Source organism: Perognathus longimembris, chromosome 10 (assembly GCF_023159225.1).
Source record: "Perognathus longimembris pacificus isolate PPM17 chromosome 10, ASM2315922v1, whole genome shotgun sequence".
In the NCBI taxonomy this organism is placed as follows: domain Eukaryota; kingdom Metazoa; phylum Chordata; class Mammalia; order Rodentia; family Heteromyidae; genus Perognathus; species Perognathus longimembris.
Genome location: NC_063170.1, coordinates 20,267,626 through 20,285,589, shown reverse-complemented (window position 1 = coordinate 20,285,589; position 17,964 = coordinate 20,267,626). Strand labels below are relative to the sequence as shown.

Genomic DNA, 17,964 nt, shown 5'->3' with positions numbered 1-17,964 from the left:
CAAGTAACTTCCTTGAGGTCACACAGCCAGTAAGAGGCTAAGGAAAGATTTTAGTCCATCAGATGTTCAAGCTGAAGTTCTGTGCACAGTAGATGTGCACAACACCTCCTCCTTCTTGGACAGGGGCTCGATGCCAGACCCCTGGCAGTTCTGATGGTAGTTTGTTCATTCATTCACTCATTCATTCATCCAACAATAACTGCACTCTGGCTCAGGCTGATGCTGGCTCCTCACCCCATTCCGTATCTGCCACACTTTCAGGATTCTGCTCTGAGGATGTGAACTCCATTTATTATAAAACACTGGGTTTATCACTTTGTATTATGATCAACTGCCGCTGGACCGCCAAGATCTAGAGAGGCAGCCAGGCTTGGGGCCCCGCGACCCTCCTCTGGCCTGCCTCACCCTTGTACGAAGTGCTAGCTGAGGCCACCTGTCCTGGGGGCCCAGCTGTCCTGTGTGTCCACAGACCACACCGGCGTGAGCAGTACTGGGCACGTATATAATATATATATATATGTAAAATAATCAAACAGGCCTCCCTGCCAGGCCAGGCTGCTGTCCTCCTGGGAGAGAAGCCAGAGGCCTGTGGCCGGGGCAGGGTCTCAACACCGGTCCTTGCAGGCAGCTGTGTCGGCCGGAGTGGCTTCAGGTCACTGCACCCAGCCCCGGAGGCTCTAGGCCACCTGGATCTGCAGGTCTTCGTCCTCATCCAGGTCGCTGGCTCCGTCCCCGGCCTCCTCCGTGCTGAAGCGGGCACTGCGCATCTTCCCAAAGAGGGGGCCGTTCTGCTGCTGCCTGCGGAGCCTGTGGGGTGCGGGTGATGGGAGGTGAGGCCCTGAGCGGCTGCACCCTCCCGCGTGGGTGCCTGTGCAGGGCACCATGTGGTAGGTACCTCCATTTGCAGCTGGGGGCTTAGAGAGGGGATTCAGCTGGCTCAATGTCAGGGGGAGCAGGTTTGGGCAATCGAGAGCCCTTATATCCCGGATAAACTTCCTAAAGGCAAAAATGTACTGGGCATACTTACCCCCCCCCCCCCGTCCCCCGGCCGAAGAGCTGGGGCAGGAAATGACCCCCACCCCCACCCCAGCCAAGTGGCCGCCCAGCTGGCCAGCCAGCCAACGGATCTTACTGGAAGGCATGAATTATTAACACGGTACCGAGGGGCTCCATTACTGCGAGGTGATTTAGCGAGTTGTCCCAGACAGTAAAACAGGAAAAGTGGCGAAGTGCACACAGACAGCGGGGCTGGGGGATCCTGCCGTCCCCGTGGCGGCCTCACGCATGCCCGCAGCCGAACAGGGCTCCGGCGGGGCACCGCGGGCTCGTTTCCAAAGTCTCTGGCTCTGAGCAATGTGACCGAGGCTAAGTGGCCTTGCAAGGGGCGGGCACTGTGGGGCTGGGGCCTGACTTGAAGTCACTCCAGGCAAATGGGGGAAACTGAGGCCCAGAGCCTGTCCTTCTAGACCCAAGATTTTAGCAGCACTGGGTGAGTACTCAAAAAAACATCCCTCTTTTGTCTTCCCAGATAAGCCAGGCCCACTGCTCCCAGCACAGGACCTGACCCCACCCTTACCCCCTCCCCAGGGTGGCAGTGAGGCTGGCAAGGTAGTGACTCAGTACTCACCCTCGGGTGCTATTAGAAACATGAGTCAGCCAGTTTAATTCTCACAAGAGATGAGAACCACCATCTAAGCCAATCAAGCCAGGTACTGGTGGCTCACACCTGGAAATCCTAGCTGCTCAGGAGTTTAAGGCTAGCCCATCTCCAAACTAACTACCAAAAAGCTGGGCTGTGGGCGTGGCTCGAGTGGTAGAGTACCAACTGAGAATGAGCAAGCAAGCTAAGTGAAAGAATAATGTCAAAGAATAATAAAATAAAATACAAAACTACAATCAATCCCATTTTCCAGACGCGGGGGTGGGTGAGGAAGAACAGACCCAGAGATACAAAGCATTCCAAGACTATACCCAGCCTCCCCACCCCACCCCATGCACAACTTGAACTCAGGTCCCTCTAGTCTGAGGGTAAGAACACAGGTAAGAGTGTGGCTAGCGCCATGGCCACCTCTTCCGCTCCCCTAGGCTTCTAGGCTACAGGGGACACTTGGATCTGACATTTCCCGGCTCAGGGGAAGTGTGTGTGTGGGGGGGGGGGGGTTGGGGTGGGTGTAATGGGGTGAGACAGGAAGAGGAAGGGAGTGGACTGATCATCCATCCCCAGACCTCCAGAGCTGACCTGCCTTCAAAGAAGGGAACCCCTGCCACTCGCTGATCTCCCTCCAGCCCTTCACACCTTCACACCCATGCTGTTCTGGGGGATCTGAGGCTGGGCGGCCCTGGGGCTGCCTATTCTTCAGCGCTGCCTGCCCCTCGGCAGCCTTGGCCTTGGCAGAACCTCCTTGGCAGCCCTTCCTGACCTCGCTCCACCCAGGGCCCCCAGCTGGGCTGGCTTCCTGCATGCGGCCCCTCCTGGTTTCCTGCCTGGAGGGGGACATGCTTCTGGCTCCCCAGATCTCTTCCTTCTGCACCATCCCCTCTGGCCCTCTTGGGGGCTCTGGCCCTGACCGTGTTTCCTGCTCCATGTCTAGGAGGTCCCCTCTCCTGCTGGCCAGCCCGCCGAGGCCCACCTGGACTGCAGGTGCTCCAGCTGCACCTGTAGGTTCTCACTGTGCTCCGTCTGCTCATCTAAGGATCGCTGCAGCTTCCGGGCCTGGTTGTGGGCTTCATCCAGCTGTGGGTGAGCAAGGGTCAAGGTCACGACAGTCACCAAGGTCCAGGGCTGCCAGGAGCATCCTTGCTGCCCTTCCTTCCTCCCTCCCTTGACATACTCCTGCTTTCCCCACCCAGCAGTCCAGGGGGACAGCCAGCCAGCCTTCAGCACACACCAAGCTACCAGGGACCCCCCACTAGATATCCATTTGCACATCCATCATCCACCCAGCCCTCCCTCCAGACACCACCTCCCCCCTCCCCCCACCTGCCCCATCCAGGAGCCCTCTTTCCATCCCCGCACTCCCCCTCACCGGCTCATTCACCTTGTACCTTTCCTTCCCTCCCACCTGCCTAGCCATGCTGCAAGGTGCCAGCCAGTGGGCGTGGCTGGCCAGGGGACGGCACCAGTGGCCTGGGTACTCGCCTCATCCTCGGCTTGGGCCAGTTCCTTCTTCAGCTCCTCCACCCGAAGCCGCAGCTTCTTCACCTCGGCCTCATGCTGCTCCACACGCCGGTTGGCGTGGGTCAGCTCTGCCGCCTTCTCCTGCACCTGCTTCTTCAGCTTGCCATGCACGTGCTTCAGGTCAGCCAGTTCCTGCAGGGACGGGGTGGGGAGGGGCTCAGGCTCCCAGGGGCCCTGGGCAGCGCTGGGACCCAGGTCTCCCCCACCTGCTGTATGGGCACCAGCATTCAGGCCTGCGGGTGGTGCAGGAGGGAGTGGTGGACCCGTGAGTGCGAGAGGTGTGGAGATGCACAGAGGAGCTCCAGGCAGGGAGGAGCTCAAGGAGTGGGTGTCAACGGCAGAGATGGATCATCAGAACTAGATGGGTGCTGGTGGCTCACCCCTGTAATCCTAGCCACTAAAGAGGCTGAGATCTGAGGGTAAAAAATAAAAGGTCTGTGACTGTTTGGAAGTGTGGCTCAAATGGTAGAGTACCAGCCTCAACCAGAAAAAGCTAAGGCCTTCCTGGCCTGCCCCTAGCCCTTCACCCCCACTCAGCCTGCTCACACACACTTCTGCCTCAAGTCCCCCCCAAAGTGCTCCCGGCACCGGCCTCCTCTGCTCAGTGCCACAGGTGTCTTGTTCCTCCACTATCCCCGTCCCTCTCCCTGTGGGACAGACGGTCACACTATCTCACTGGAGGTGAACTGTCCCCGTCCCCTGAGAACTCAGCTCCAGTGGTGCTGCCTCCTGGAGACCTGTCCAGAACCTGGGGCCTAGGCCAGGTCCCCAGGGTCTCTCTCGCTGCCCTAACGAGGGAGCTGTGTGAGAAGCACTGGCATCTGTGACCCCAAGACTAATGCCTGTCCCCCCCACCCACTCATGAGCCATGTGTTCTGGGATGAGGGTGCCCCTGTATTCACTATGGTGTCCTTAACACTGTGGGTACCACACACACGCAGCTCCTGCTCAGTCCAGACCCACAGTGGGTGCTCCATAAAGGGGCCAGAAGTATGGGCAGGCCTAGCATATGGTGGGTGCTGACTAACTGCAGCCACAACTTGGGAACCTCTCACCCCAAAAGGCTTGGGACCAGGGATGTTTGGCAGTGCAGATTTTTCTTTTTGGGACTCTGGAATCTCTGCGCCGGAGTCTAATTCCTTTACATTCACACAGGCCGGGCTTCTCTTTGGGGATACGGAGCCTAAGGGAATGTGATACAGCACGGTTCCAGTGCACCAGTGTTCTCCAGGCTCTCAGGCTCGCCGGGCGGGCGCTCTACCGCACGGGCCACACGGCACCTGCATTTTGATGGGGACCCACATCTATCTGTCAGGTGTGGAATTTCCTGCCTGGCCATCGTTCGGATCTTGGAGCCTTTGGGGTTTCAGATGTCCGGCCCCGTTAGGCAGAGCCCCTGGGTGGCACGAACCTCAGAGCGGGCGCACCGCCTGGCGGCTCCACTCCCTGCCCCACCTTGTTCTTCTCGAACAGGGCAGCCTGGCTGGCCCGCAGGTCGCAGTCCAGGGCGCTGGCCGTCTGCCGCCGCCGCCGGGCCAGGGCCTCCTCCAGGTCCCCCACCTGCGCCCGCAGCTTCTTGTTCTCCCGCTCCAGGCCCAGCTTCTCGGTCTCCAGCCGCTCACGGCGGCCCCACTCGGCTGCATTCTCTGCCTGCAGCCGCTCCATCTGCAGCAGGACAACAGGACGGGACAGGCTCGAGGGCCGGGGCAGGACATCCCCCCCCCCCCCCCGGAGCTGTTTTTGGCTCCAGGAAGCAGATCCAGCTGCAGCGGATATAATTAAACTGAGTTTCTTTCATGGTGGGCAGGATGCGGGGTGCTTCTGGACTCTGTGTAGGAGGGGGTGCCTCCTACAGACAGGGCACCCTGGGGCGAGCCTCCCTCCCCCCAGCACAGGCCTGGCCCCCACCCTCCTCTTCCTGACCTGCTGATGGAACCCCTGGCCCCTCACCTCGCCTCTCAGCTCGGCTATTTTCCGGTCCATGCTGGAGCGTGCACCCAGCTCATCCTCGAGGTCTTCGGACATGCGGCCCAGCTCGTCCTGGTGTGCTTCCTTCAGGATGCTGAGCTGCAAGGACCACAATGGCCTGGTGACGGGAGGACCACCAGCACTTAACCTGAATCCAGTGAGGGCGGGCAGGGGGATGTGCTGGTCAAGAGGGCTCCAGGGGCCCGAGGCTACAACCGAATGCAGCACAGCAGGCCACCCCAGGGCCTTTGCACATCCTTCCTTCTGGAACAGTGTGAGGTGTTTTGAACAATTGGCTTTGGCCTAAAGGCTGCCTCCTAGGGAGGCCTCTCCTGTCTACCTGACCTACCTCCCCACTGCAAGCCAAAGGACAGGGGCTTGTCTGTCCTCATCCTCCATATCCCTGCAGACTTGGTACAAAAGCCTTGAAGCCACACCCGCTGAGCTAAACACCAGTCTGAGCATGGGGGTTCAGAATTGGCTGGGATGCTTTCTATATAGTTATTATATGTAATATATGCAACATGTATTCTATATTGCTATAATAATTGAATGCCCTGTTGTTCAGCAAAAAAACCTAACCAGAGATGTAAGGGGGGAAACTTCCTGTGCTTCCCTTTCCTGTAAATGTTTATAGTTCATGATGGGAACAGCTGAGAGAGCTGGACTGCTCTGCCCATACCCCAAGATGCAGGTAGGCAGACGGAGAGATGGAGCTGGGGTCTGGGACGCTGTGTTGGAAGTTTCTTAAGAGATCCTGGAAGACCAGCCTCCATCTCTTCCAGGGCTAAGTTTGAGGCCTTGAGATCTCTGAAAACCCTGCAGCTCCAGCCCAGTGTTTCCAGGGCCGACTGCGCCCCCTGGTGGCAGAAGCGGCAGCCCAGCCCTTCCCTCCTCCCTGGGTACCACAGCAAGGGACTCCTCTGTGTTTCCTCATTTGTAAGCTGGGACTCGACTTCCCCCAGTATCACAAGAGTTCAGTGACACCCAGCACATGTTTGGCATCCTGAGCGTCCCATCGGGCTCCTTCACTGTGGTTGCCGGTGCTGTGAGGTCCTGCTCCTGGGGCCTCCCGTCTCACTTAGGATCTCCAGCTACCCTGGTGCCCCAGGCACACTGTTCCCACATTTTCTCAAGGATGTTTTCTACGAATTGCGTTAGGGCTTGCCGCGAAGGTCGCCTTCCTGTAGGAGCCTTTCCTGGCCCACCGCCTCACCTCTCTCCGGCTGTTTGGATTCCTTTGTGACGCATGAATTTACCTGCCTGGTCACCCACCATATATTCCCAGTGCCTTGTGTGTGTGTGTAGCCTCATCTGTCTGCCCTGGCCTCCACAAGAGGCTGGACTGCTGAGAAGAAGACATCCTGTCCACCACAGAACAACTCAGAACAACTGCTGAGTGAATGGACGAATTGCAGCCTTCCCCATCCCCACTGCCGGACTTCCACAGGGATCAAGTGCCCCCGGGCTCCAGACTCACTTGCTTGAGCATCTCCTGCTTGGTCTTGCTCAGCTCTTCATACTTGATCTTCCACTGGCTGAGCTCCACCTCCAGCTTCTCAATGTTCCTGCTCAGTGCCAGCTTGTCCCTGGGGCAGGGGGAGAATTATAAAGTAATCAGAAATGAGACGTTTTATTTTCGGAGGCTGGAAGTGCAAGGCTGAGTGTTGGCAGGATGGTTCCATCTTGGGCTAGGAGAGGGAACCAGTCCTCACAACCCCTAGCTTCTAGGGACTGCCTGGACAGATACCTCACCTGACCTTCGCCTTCTCGGGGCATTATGTTGATTTGGTTTTTGTGGGTGCTCGATATGGAACCCGGGGCTTTGAGCATGCTAATAAGCAAGTGCATTATACGGAGCATGTAGTTGCTGGGGCAACTACACCGTTTTTTTTTTTTCTTAAGGAAAGCCATGTGCATAGGTAACTTACACTGTCGGCATGCTTACCGGCCTCAGCTGAGTAGGGGGAAAGCTTGTTAGCAGCAGGTGTGAGACCTCGAAACGGCTCTGCTCAAGATCACTCACCCTGGTCAGTGCTCAGTCCTTTACAGGCCCAGCCCATTCTCCTTAGTCCCTTTGCCTCTTCCCTGTCCTCGAGTCATCCTCTGAACTTGATCTCCCAGCTCCATCCGCAGACTACTCCCTGCTCCCACCAGTGTTGACCCCACAGGCCAAGCCACTCAGTGCCCCTGAACCAAACTCCCAACCAACTTCCTCCCTCCTCCTCCTGCTTCATTGGAGCCATAACACTCTCCCCCCTCCACCCCACCAAGCGTGGGGGGGGGGGGGGGAACTCAGCCACCTTTCCTTCCTTTCTCCTTCCCTCCCTTCCTCTTCTTTTTTCCCTTGGGAAGTTCTCTCTTTCTAGGCAGACTCCTTACCACCAAACTGCAACTCCAGCCCCCCCCCCACTTTTTTTGGCAGTCCTGGGGCTTGAACTCGGGGCCCCTGGGCACTATTCCTTAGTTTCTTTTGCTCAAAGATAGCACTCTACCACTTGAGCCACAGCGCCACTTCTGGCTTTTTCTTTCTTTTCTTTTCTTTTTGCCAGTCCTGGGCCTTGGACTCAGGGCCTGAGCACTGTCCCTGGCTTCTTCCCGCTCAAGGCTGGCACTCTGCCACCTGAGCCACAGCGCCCCTTGTGGCCGTTTTCCATATATGTGGTGCTGGGGAATCGAACCGAGAGCTTCATGTGTAGGAGGCAAGCACTCTTGCCACTAGGCCATATTCCCAGCCCCACTTCTGGCTTTTTCTGTCTATATGGTACTGAGGAATTGAACCCAGGGCTTTGTGCATGTGAGGCAAACACTCTACCACTAAACCACGATCCCAGGCCACCAGCCCTCTTCTTTTTGTACTGGTTGTTTTAGAGATAGCTTGTTTTTGTTTTTTTTTGTTTTTTTTTTTTAATCCAGACTTGCACCTGGACTGTAATCCTCCTGTTTAAGCCTTCACACTTTAGCTGAGATGACAGGCACATGCCATCACGCCCAGCTTCTTCCGCTGAGATGGCATTTCTTGGACTTTTCTGCCCAGGCTGACCTGGACCTATGGCTCTCCCAACCCCATCCTCCCAAGCAGTAAGGATGACAGGCATGAACCTCTAGTACTTGGGCAGGTTTTGCCTTCTTTATGACTGTGTCTTAAGAGCTGAGCACAGTGCCTGACCCAGGGCAGGTAACTATTCTTTTAGAAGGAATCAGTAAATAAACTAGCCCTGGGCCCTTGGGTGCTACAAAATCCAGGCCTCTGGACTCAAGAGTACCTGTACCTTGCTGGTTGCACATTCGGAGACACGCTGAGGTTCTGGGGGTGCCCCAGCCCGCCCCTGCCTCCCCCTCTCCCCAGACTTACTCTCGCTCCTTGAGCAGCACCTTCTGGGACTCATCCAGCCGCAGTCGCAGGGCCGTCAGCTTGGAGGTGTCGTCCTCGGTGGCTGCGGGGTCTTCCCAAGGCATGCGGCTGCGCTCCTGGCGGCCCGAGCTGCCCCGTGAGCCCCCAGCGGCCGCGCCTCGGGCCTCCCAGCCTCCCTCGGGCTCCTCGGGCCTGCTCTTCAGCAAGCTCTCCACCAGGTCCAGCTCCTGTTGGGATTGAGGTAGAGGCTGAACCTGGCTGCCAGGCTCTGGCCTTTGGTCTGATCAGCTTGCTGGGGGATCTGAGCATGTCACAGGGTGCCTGTGGCCCCTGGCTTTCTCCCTCCTGCTCCTTTGCCCTGGAAGGCGGCCTCTCCACCTCTGGGGTATATGGCAGACTGTCCTCCAGGCCTTACCCTTTATCTTTTGGAACTGCATAGTTAGGCACTGGGGTGATGGGGAGCTCCCCATCACTGCGAATGTGCAAATGTTTGTTGAGACTAGTCAGAATAGAAGCTGCAGTGAGATGTGTACCACAGCTTAAGACACAATTCCCTCAAAAGGAACTTGGGGCTGGGAATGTGGCTTGGTGGTGGCATGCTTCCCCAGCATGAAGCCCTGTGTTCGATTCCTCAGTACCACATAAACAGAAAAAGCCGGAAGTAGCAGTATGGCTCAAGTGGTAGTGTGCTATCCTTGAGCAAAAGAAACTCAGGGACAGTGCCCAGGCTCTGAGTTCAAGCCCCAGGACTGGCAAATGTAAAAAAAAAAAAGCAACTTAATCTACTCCCAGAAGATGAGTGGCTCTGAGGTCTTGGGGAACACTGCCCTCTCTGCCCTCCTCTGAGACTGTCCCCCAGGGGGTACCTGAGATGCCACCGGGCCAAAGCTCCATTTCACAAATAGGTAATTGGGAAGACAGGGGACTCATTTCCGGTCCCCGAACGCAGAGCAGCTGGGCTGGTGTGCCAATTGGGCAGGCTGGGGACACCTCGATGTACCCGGCACAGGCCCTCCAACTGCCATGACAATCATATCAAGGGCTGGGGATATGGCCTAGTGGAAGAGTGCTTGCCTTGTATACATGAAGCCCTGGGTTCGATTCCCAAGCACCACATATACAGAAAATGGCCAGAAGTGGCGCTGTGGCTCAAGTGGCAGAGTGCTAGCCTTGAGCAAGAAGAAGCCAGGGACAGTGCTCAGGCCCTGAGTCCAAGCCCCAGGACTGGCAAAACAAAACAAAACAACAACAACAAAAAAAACAACCATATCAAGAGAACAGGCAGAGTGCTGGGCAGCCCCAACCTGAGCAGGGAACACCTCCGGACTCCAGGCAGCCCCACCCAAGGGCCTCAGCTGCCAGGAGGCAGCAGCGCCCACTCGAGTCCTAGGGGAATGGCTGGCCTGCCTGGGGACAGAGCTGGGCAGCTGAAGGTCCCCACCCCTGGGACCTTCGGGCACCTGCCTGCTGGGTCAGGAGACAGCCCTGGCTCCCACCAAGGAAGCCCCTGCCATACTGTCACCATCTACTCCAGGCAGATGCCTGCATTCTAACGCCAGCAGCGGTTGGCACTGGCTAGGACTTTGGATCTGAGCCCCCTGCACCCCAGGGGCTTCTGTGGGGATAACTGGAGAGGTGCAGTGGGGTGAGCCCTGAACGCTGCAGACCTTACCTCTATCAGTGGGAATGCCTTCTGGCGGCTCACTCCTCCGCATCCCCCAGCGGAGCTCCGGCCAGGGCCCCCTGTGTTCTTACCCCTTAGCTCTGACCCACCTCTCTCCCAAAGTTCAAGTTGAAAGGAGCGAATGGATTGAGCTCTGCCATTGATTGATAACCTCCAGGCAACAAGTCTCTGGGCTCCTCTCTTGCGGCAAAGGGACGATTTAAGGGTTCTGTTGAGTTCTCAGGACCTCTAGAACCTGAGATCTCCGTCCTAAAGGTCTCCAGAAGTGAGTGGACCAGAGCTGCCATGGAGGCAGAGGGAGGAAGAGCTCGCGACCTCCATCAGGGGCTCGTTAAGTCCTGACTTCCTCCCCTGTGCGCCCACTTCCAGACCCAAAGGCAAGGTGGAGCCGCCCAGCCCCTCCCCGCCCCCCCCCCCCCCCGCCCCGCGCACCTGGTTGCCCGGCGGCCTCTCGCCCCCGACGTCGCGGTCGCGCACGGGCTCGCGCTCGGGTTCCCCGGCGCCGTCCTGCGTCCGGCCCGCCTCGCCCCGCAGCCGCGCCAGCTCGCGGCCCCGCGCCTCGCACTCGCCCTGCGCCTCCTGGCGCTCGCGCCGCGCGCCCGCCAGCTCCTTGGTGAGCGCGTCCAGGCGCTGGCGCAGCTGGCGCACCTCCTCCCGCGCGCGGTTGCGCTCCGCGCGCACCTTGCTCCACTTCTCGCGCCAGTTCGCCGTGCAGTCCGACCACCAGCGCATGGTCTTCTCCATCTGCGCCGCCCGCGCGCGCGCCTCCTCCAGCTCCCGCAGCCGCAGCTCCTCGCGGCTCTCCCAGTCCCCGTCGGCCAGTAGCGCGGGCGCGGGCAGCGCGGGCGGCAGCGCCAGCGCGGGCGGGGGCCCCGGCGAGGGCGTGCCGCTGGGCGGCGTGGGGGGCAGCGAGTCGGCCGGCCCCGTGCGTTCCGGCGGGGGGCCGCCCAGGATGGTCAGGAGGCTGCCCTTGGCCAGCTGCGGGGACTCGGCCAGCCGGGGGCTCGGCCCGTGGCTCATGGTGTGGCCGAGCGGGCTCTGCACTCGAACTCTTGTGGGTCAAGATCAGGGACGGAGCAGGAGAGGTCGGGCAGGCGCGACAGCACTGTGCATGGTGACCCTCAGGACCCGCTGCTCTGGGACCTGCCTCCTGGGACCTGCGGGCGAACACATCTGGTTAGGCGGTGACCACCCTCAGTCCCTAAGGTCAGCCATGAGGGTACAGCAGAGCAATCGGGGTGCACCAGGGCAGAGCCCCTCCACTCCCGTAGTCTCCATCCCTCAGCAAGGCGGCTGATCCGAACTGTGACTTGCTAGTCCACTGTACCAACACACACTGGCCAGCTGGGAGACTCCAAGTCCACACCAAGCCACGAGGGATCATGACACATTTGCTGCCCTGACCCTTCCATGCACAAGGCTAACTTCTCATCTTTAAAACTCCTCTAGGGGCTGGGGATATAGCCTAGTGGCAAGAGTGCCTGCCTCGGATACACGAGGCCCTAGGTTCGATTCCCCAGCACCACATATACAGAAAACGGCCAGAAGCGGCGCTGTGGCTCAAGTGGCAGAGTGCTAGCCTTGAGCAGGAAGAAGCCAGGGACAGTGATCAGGCCCTGAGTCCAAGGCCCAGGACTGGCCAAAACAACAACAACAACAAAAAAACTCCTCTAAGTATCACCTCCCCCTAGAAGCCCTCCCAACCCCAAGCCAGGCTCAAAGCCAGGCTCAGCAGCTCCTGCCTCAGCCCCACCACAGGAAGAACCCTGAAGCCTGTCCACCCCATCCCCAGGTGGTGAGTGCTGACAGCAGGGGCTGTTGGCGCAGGAGTCCCGGTGTGGGATGACAATTGGTGGAGCTCTGACAGCAGGTCAGGGTTTTATGCAAATCACACCCTTTATTTATTCTTCTCAGACACGTGAGCTGAGAAAAATTATCACCACCACTTACAAGGTTCATGAGTCCAAATGCAAACACTGGTGAGGGTTGGTTGATTAAATGCATATGGGCAGAAACAGATCAGTCTTCAATGGTGGTAAGCTGGGGCGGTATGAAGCTCCCAGCCTCTCTTTGCCACCACCCCCCAACCCCCCATCACACCCTGCAGACATCTCTCCTCTGGCTGATCGATTGAGCTATCTATTTTTTTTGGGGGGGGGGTTGAATTCAGGACTTCTCCCTTGTCAAGCAAGCACTCTACTCCTTGAGCCAGGCCCTCAACCCTTTTCGCTTTATTTTTCAGTGAGAGACAGCATTTGTACATGCCTCCTGTGGAGCTGAATACATGCCCGAGTAATCAGTGCAGGATTAGTGGGGCTTTCAGCAAGGCCAAGGGGAGGTGGACACTGGCTGTTCCCAAGGCTGCCTGGTCCCCCTCACGTCCCCCTCCATCTCAACCCTCCCAGGATCCGCAGGTGATCTACTGTGAAAAGGAAGCTGTCAAGCTTTCCTTCACTTCTGCCAGAGATGGCATCCCTTTGGGTGCAGGCCTTCCTCCTATCCATCCAACCCTGTGATGAGGTCCTCTCCCCTGTCCTCCCCCCAGCCCCTCCTGGCATCCCCCCTCCCTATTCTCACCCCTCCCCCATTCATGCCACTGCTATGCTGTGCCCTCTTCAACTCTGGACACCACCGTGCCTGCTGCCTTGGGTCATTCTCTCCGGATTCTTGCATTTCCCTCCTCTCCCTGCCTCTTCCCCTCTGCCCTCACCTGTATCATGCTGCCCACCACCTTTGACCCCCTTCACATCCATTCTCACAGAAATAGCCAGAGTGAGAGGTATTTTTTTTGGTGACAGTTCTGCGTCTTGAACTCAGGACCTGGATGCTATCCCTGAGCTTCTTCTGCTCAAGGCTAGCACTACCAATGGAGCCACAGTGCTACTTCTGGCCTTTCCTGAGTAGTTTTTATTGGAGATAAGAGTCTCATAGACTTTTCTCCCCTAGGCTGGCTTTGAACTATGATCCTCAGATCTGTCTACTGAGTAGCTAGGATTACAGGCACGAGTCACCAGTACCCGGCACAGAGTGAGTTTTTAAAACATGAACCTAACCAGCTCTTTGTCACTGCGTAAATGGGACTCCTCCTTTTAGAAAGCTAACTCCAATCTCTTTTCAACCTAAAGGATCCACAGCCCACAGCCCGAACCCCTGACCTAGCTCCCAGGCTGCGGTCCTAACTTAACCCAGGCCCCAAAGGGCCCAGCCCCTCTCCTGTTGTTGTCTCCAGGCCGACACCAGCCCTGGTTACCTCGGAGCTGTGTGTGCTTCCACCTCAACCCGTGTGGCACTGCAGGCCTCCAAGCCTGGCCTTAAATCTGTGAACTGAGTCATGTGGCTCCTCCGGCCTTGGTGACCTTGTGCTGTTGGTGACTGCACATCTTCCTTCCCCAGACAGGTGCCCTTGGCTCAGCTCTGTCACTAAGCCATAAGGCCCTTTGGGGCCTTGGGTTCTGTCACCTATGGAATGGGTGGAGGCGAGGGGTGTGCACGTTCAACTGGACCTTGCTGAAATGCAGTACCTTAGGCTGGGACCCCAGGGGGGGTGCAGTTGCGTGTGCATTGTAGGGTCTGAGCCCGGGACACATGAGCAGTCAAGGTGCCTTCTAACCACCCACAGTTGCACACGCAGACACACGTCCTGAGCCCAGGTCCACCCGTGCAGACAGATCCAGGCTCCAGGTCCACAGACACTTCTGACAGCACCGGGAATCCCTGGCAGGCTGAGTGCCTGTTCTGTGACCTGTGTCTGGGATCACTGATCATCTGTGCGGTGGGGATGCGTGCAGACATGGCTGCATCTGCACACACTGTCACACCTGCACATAGCGGATGGCTCAAAAGATGAGCCAAGAAAGCCCTCTGAGAAGGGGTTCCCCATGTGCACATGTGCTTGCGTGCGTGTGCATGCACACACACTCTTGCACTCCTCCTTTCTCTACTTTCCTGGCCCCGCGCCACAGAGAATCTCTTGGAAAAGACAAACAATGTGAGCCAGCGCCTGTGGAGGAGGGGTGGGGAAGGAGGCAGGAAACGCGAGTGCCAGCCTGCAGCAGCAGCCCCCATCTGGACACTGCACAGCAGGGCTGAACTGGCATCCAGGGGCCTTTCAGCAGCCCCTAAAATAGAGGAGTGTGGAGGGAGGGGGAGCTGCCACTTCCTCGCCTGGTGTGAGGCTTGGCCAGAGGGGCGCAAACTCCTTCCAGGAATCCCAAGCTTGTGGCACAGGAGCAGGGCAGGCGCCACGCGGGCCCTAATGGCTTCCAGGCACCCATGCTGAAGGCAGAGATGGAGATCCCTGCCTTCCAGCTGGGCTCCTTCTAGGGCCAGGGGCGTGGAGGGATTTGGGAGGAAAGGGGTGATGGGGAAGTCCTTAGGCTGGTTTTCTGGAAAAGCACATCACTAGCCCACCAAATCCTACACACTTGTATAGCCCCAAGGTCTAGCATCTCCTGCCTAGCAACACCCCCACTTCCACCCCACTCACAGTTCACAGGCAGCCCTGGTAACCTGCACCCAGAGGCCAGCTCCTGTAGAGAGCCAGGCACCATGCCTGCTCCTTCCCCTGGAACCAGGCTCAGTGGCCTCTTCCCAGGGTGTGTGTGTGTGTGTGTGTGTGTGTGTGTGTGTGTGTGTGTGTGTGTCCCCTCCTGACTCCTTAAGAAGCAGGGTGGAGACTAGCCTCCATGGGCTCTGGGGAGCATTCCCTCACTCCATTTCCCTCTCCTGTTTCTCCAAAGTCAACCAGACCTTTCTTTTAAAAATCTATTATTTACCCAGGCATTGGTGGCTCACGCCTGTAATCCTTGCTACTCAGGAGGCTGAGAACTGAGAATCACGGTTCGAAGCCAGCCCAAGCAGAAAAGTCCTTGAGACACTTTATCTCCAATAAACTACTTAGAAAAAGCCAGAAGGAGAGAGAGAGAGAGAGAGAGAGAGAGAGAGAGAGAGAGAGAGAGAGAGCGCCCAAAGTGGCACTGTGGCTCAAGTGGTAGTGCTAGTCTTGAGCATAAAAAGGCTCAGGGACAGTGTCCAGGCCCTGAGTTCAAGCCTCAGGACTGGAAAAAAAAATTATTATGAGGACCTCAAGTTTAAAGCCACCCAGAAAGGACACTTGTGCTACCTGCAGCTTCTAGGGCAGGCCCTGCGTGCTCTAGTTGCTTAAAGATGGCTAGTGGGATGGAGAGACAAAAGATGAACTCTGATCTTGCATCCCCTCAGAGTTCCCCAGCCCCAAGCACAGCTTGCTGCCGGCCACAGGACAGTAACAAAGATGCCCTGATCTGACACTTGATCCTTGCTGCAGGCTTGGGCCTAACAGCCCCGCCCTCCGGTCAAAGACCAGAGGCTCCTTTTGTTCGTGGACCAGTCTGGAATGTCTTTCCCTCCTTCTTGCTTCATCTGCAACCTCCTACACATCCTTCAAGATCCACCAGCAGCATTCCCTTCCCTGGCCTCCTTAAAGTGTGGTAGTTCTCTCAAAGCATCAGGCATCCCCTCGTTCTCCAGCAACGGCCACCCTGTGAAGTCCAGCAGGGCACCTGGGCCTTGCTGGCTGACAGCACAGAGCCAGCAGCATGAGGCTGACACTATGCGGATACTTCCTTGACTGGTGGACAGAAGATGGACAGATGTTTCTGTCAGGGGTTCCCTTGCGACAAGGGGGCGTTTGGGAGGATTGTGCCACCCTAAGGATCTTTTTTCCTGCTAGGTTCTGAAACAGGTAGGTGCCTGCACCTATCGGTTGCCAGGGTCAGCCGGGGTTCTGGTTTCTTTTCAGAGAAAGCCTAATTGACGCAAGGGGGAGACGGCTGTGTTTTGTCTTTAATGTGTTTGACTATGTATCTGCATATTCAGAGGAGTGCAATGTGAAGGCCTGGATGGGGGCCAGCTGAGGGGATGGGGGCCTCAGAACCTCCCCCCACCCCTGTCCTCCTTGCAGAACCTTCCAGGTAGGGCCCTGGGTGAGCCCATGGCCACAGGCCTGGCTGCGGGCAGGGAGCAGGGCCCAGCAGGAAACCACAGAGGACAGCCTGATTGGATAAGTACAGGGCTCAAGGATGGTCAGCCGCAGACTGTGGGCACCTGTCCCTCTGACCTGCCACCCAGGCTCTAGCAGTTGGACCTCCAGGAGAGAACTGGAGGGGGCGCAATGAGGGCTCAAGGCTGGGCCTGGCCTGTTCCCAGGTATCCCCAACCCAGGCTGAGGAGCACAACCAGACCCTAAATCATGGGTTCCAACTCTTTTCAGGGCTAGGGATGGAACACAGAGCTTTGCAAGATGCTAGGCAAAAGCTCTACTTCTGGCCTACATCCCCAGCCCCTCTAACTTCTTTACAGCTGGGCCAACTGAGGCCGGGAGGGGCAGCTACTTGTCTGGCTGAGCCTGGAGTGCTGGGACTCCTTCCAGAGTCCAGATCACCTGAAAAGCTGATGCCCTGGGGGCACCTGGGTGAGACCCTCAGGTGCCAGGCCCAGTGGACAAGTATTGCTGGGATGGGGGAAGCCTTGGGGAGTGACCCCAGCCCCAGAGCTCTCCGCAGCTCCTGGAAGGCCTCACCCCTACACAGCAGACCTCCCACTAATCCCAGCCAGGCCACAGACAAGCTCGGTGACACGTGCAGGTTCTGTCCAACAGGTGGGCAAATTCTGTGCCAACCTGAGTCAACACAGCCCCCCCCCCCCAAAAGCTCCAGGAAGTGGGGGTGTAATGACCCTACGCCCACTTAGGAGAAACCCAAGCCGTGCCCGGGAAGGGGCAGGCCCCCTATCACCGGCCCCACCACGAGACGCTCCCTTCCTCATCGTGTCCAGCCGTGCCTCTAGCTGCCTCGGGTTCTTCCAGAAGTTACTTTTCTGCGTCCCAGGGCACGGAGTCGCCTAGGTCCTCACCTAGTCGCCCCCTCCCCGGACACCCCAACCCCACCAACAGTCCCGCTCCCCCTAGCGGCGGGAGCTCCCGGGCCCTTCTGTCAGGGTCCCGCCCACCGCACCACGCAGCCCCCCATTGGCAGACACCGCGGGCCTGGGAGAGGCGCCGTCCTCTGATTGGTCAGTGCCGCCCGTCCATCCCGCGCTCGCCATGGTGACCACGTTGGGTCCCCCGGGAGAGTTCCACATTCCGCCCCCGCCCGCCGCCGCTGCCCCCGCCCGCCGCCCCCTCCCGCCGGGCTCCGGCCCCGGCCCGCGGTTTCCGCCGGCGGACCCTCCCCCACCGCCCCGCAGCCCTCGACCCGGGGAAAGTGGGGCGCCGGGAGGCGAGGGGGAGCCGTGGGTGGAGAACGGAAAGTTCTGCATCGAGTTTGGGGCTGCTGCGGACGCTCGCGCCGCGCCCCGCGCCTCTGCACCCCCCCCCCACCTTAACCCCGTCCCACGCGCGGCCCCGGGACGCGGGGGCCTCCCGCCCCGCCGCCTCCCGCTCACCGCGGGCCGGGCTCTCCGCGGGACTCCGGACGTCCGAGTCGCCGAGGCGGGGTGGAGCGGGCACCGGGCTGCAGCGGCGGCCGCCGGGAGGGCCGGGGGAGGGCCGCCGAGTCTCCTCCTCCCGCCGGGGGAGGGGACCGGGGGAGCCGCGGGCGGGGGCGCGGGGCCCGGGCGCCAGCCAGGCCGACCCCGGCCCGCGGGGCGCGAGGGGGCCGCGGGCGGCACCGGGCACCGCCGGAGCTCCGCGTAGCACGGGAAGCTGCTCTCCAGGTCCCGACGTCGGTGCGCGTCCACCGGGTAGAAGTGGGCCAGCAGGCGTGTGCCCGCCCCGGACCTCAGTTTCCCGTTTTGTACAAC

General features: G+C 58.9%; 1 protein-coding gene across 1 annotated transcript; it reads right to left on the bottom strand.

The window, feature by feature from the left end:
* Nucleotides 1–269: 269 nt before the first annotated feature.
* Nucleotides 270–17,695, bottom strand: Ccdc102a (coiled-coil domain containing 102A). Its single transcript, XM_048355510.1, has 9 exons — nt 17,608–17,695; nt 10,618–11,342; nt 8,502–8,728; nt 6,627–6,735; nt 5,129–5,245; nt 4,634–4,843; nt 3,140–3,310; nt 2,631–2,734; nt 270–807 (listed from the first exon to the last, which is right to left on the bottom strand). The coding sequence occupies exons 2-9, from the start codon at nt 11,203–11,205 to the stop codon at nt 678–680; spliced, it is 1,656 nt and encodes a 551-aa protein (XP_048211467.1). The 5' UTR covers nt 11,206–11,342; nt 17,608–17,695; the 3' UTR covers nt 270–677.
* Nucleotides 17,696–17,964: the final 269 nt, after the last annotated feature.

What these genes read in the sequence shown, in the direction of transcription:
- Ccdc102a (XM_048355510.1), bottom strand. Translation starts at nt 11,205, where the DNA reads ATGAGCCACGGGCCGAGCCCCCGGCTGGCCGAGTCCCCGCAGCTGGCC. An exon ending in AGCAGGAGATGCTCAAGCAA is followed by an intron (nt 5,246 to 6,626) that starts GTGAGTCTGGAG and finishes TGGTCCTTGCAG; the next exon opens with CTCAGCATCCTGAAGGAAGC. An exon ending in TGGCCCAAGCCGAGGATGAG is followed by an intron (nt 2,735 to 3,139) that starts GCGAGTACCCAG and finishes GCTCACCCACAG; the next exon opens with CTGGATGAAGCCCACAACCA.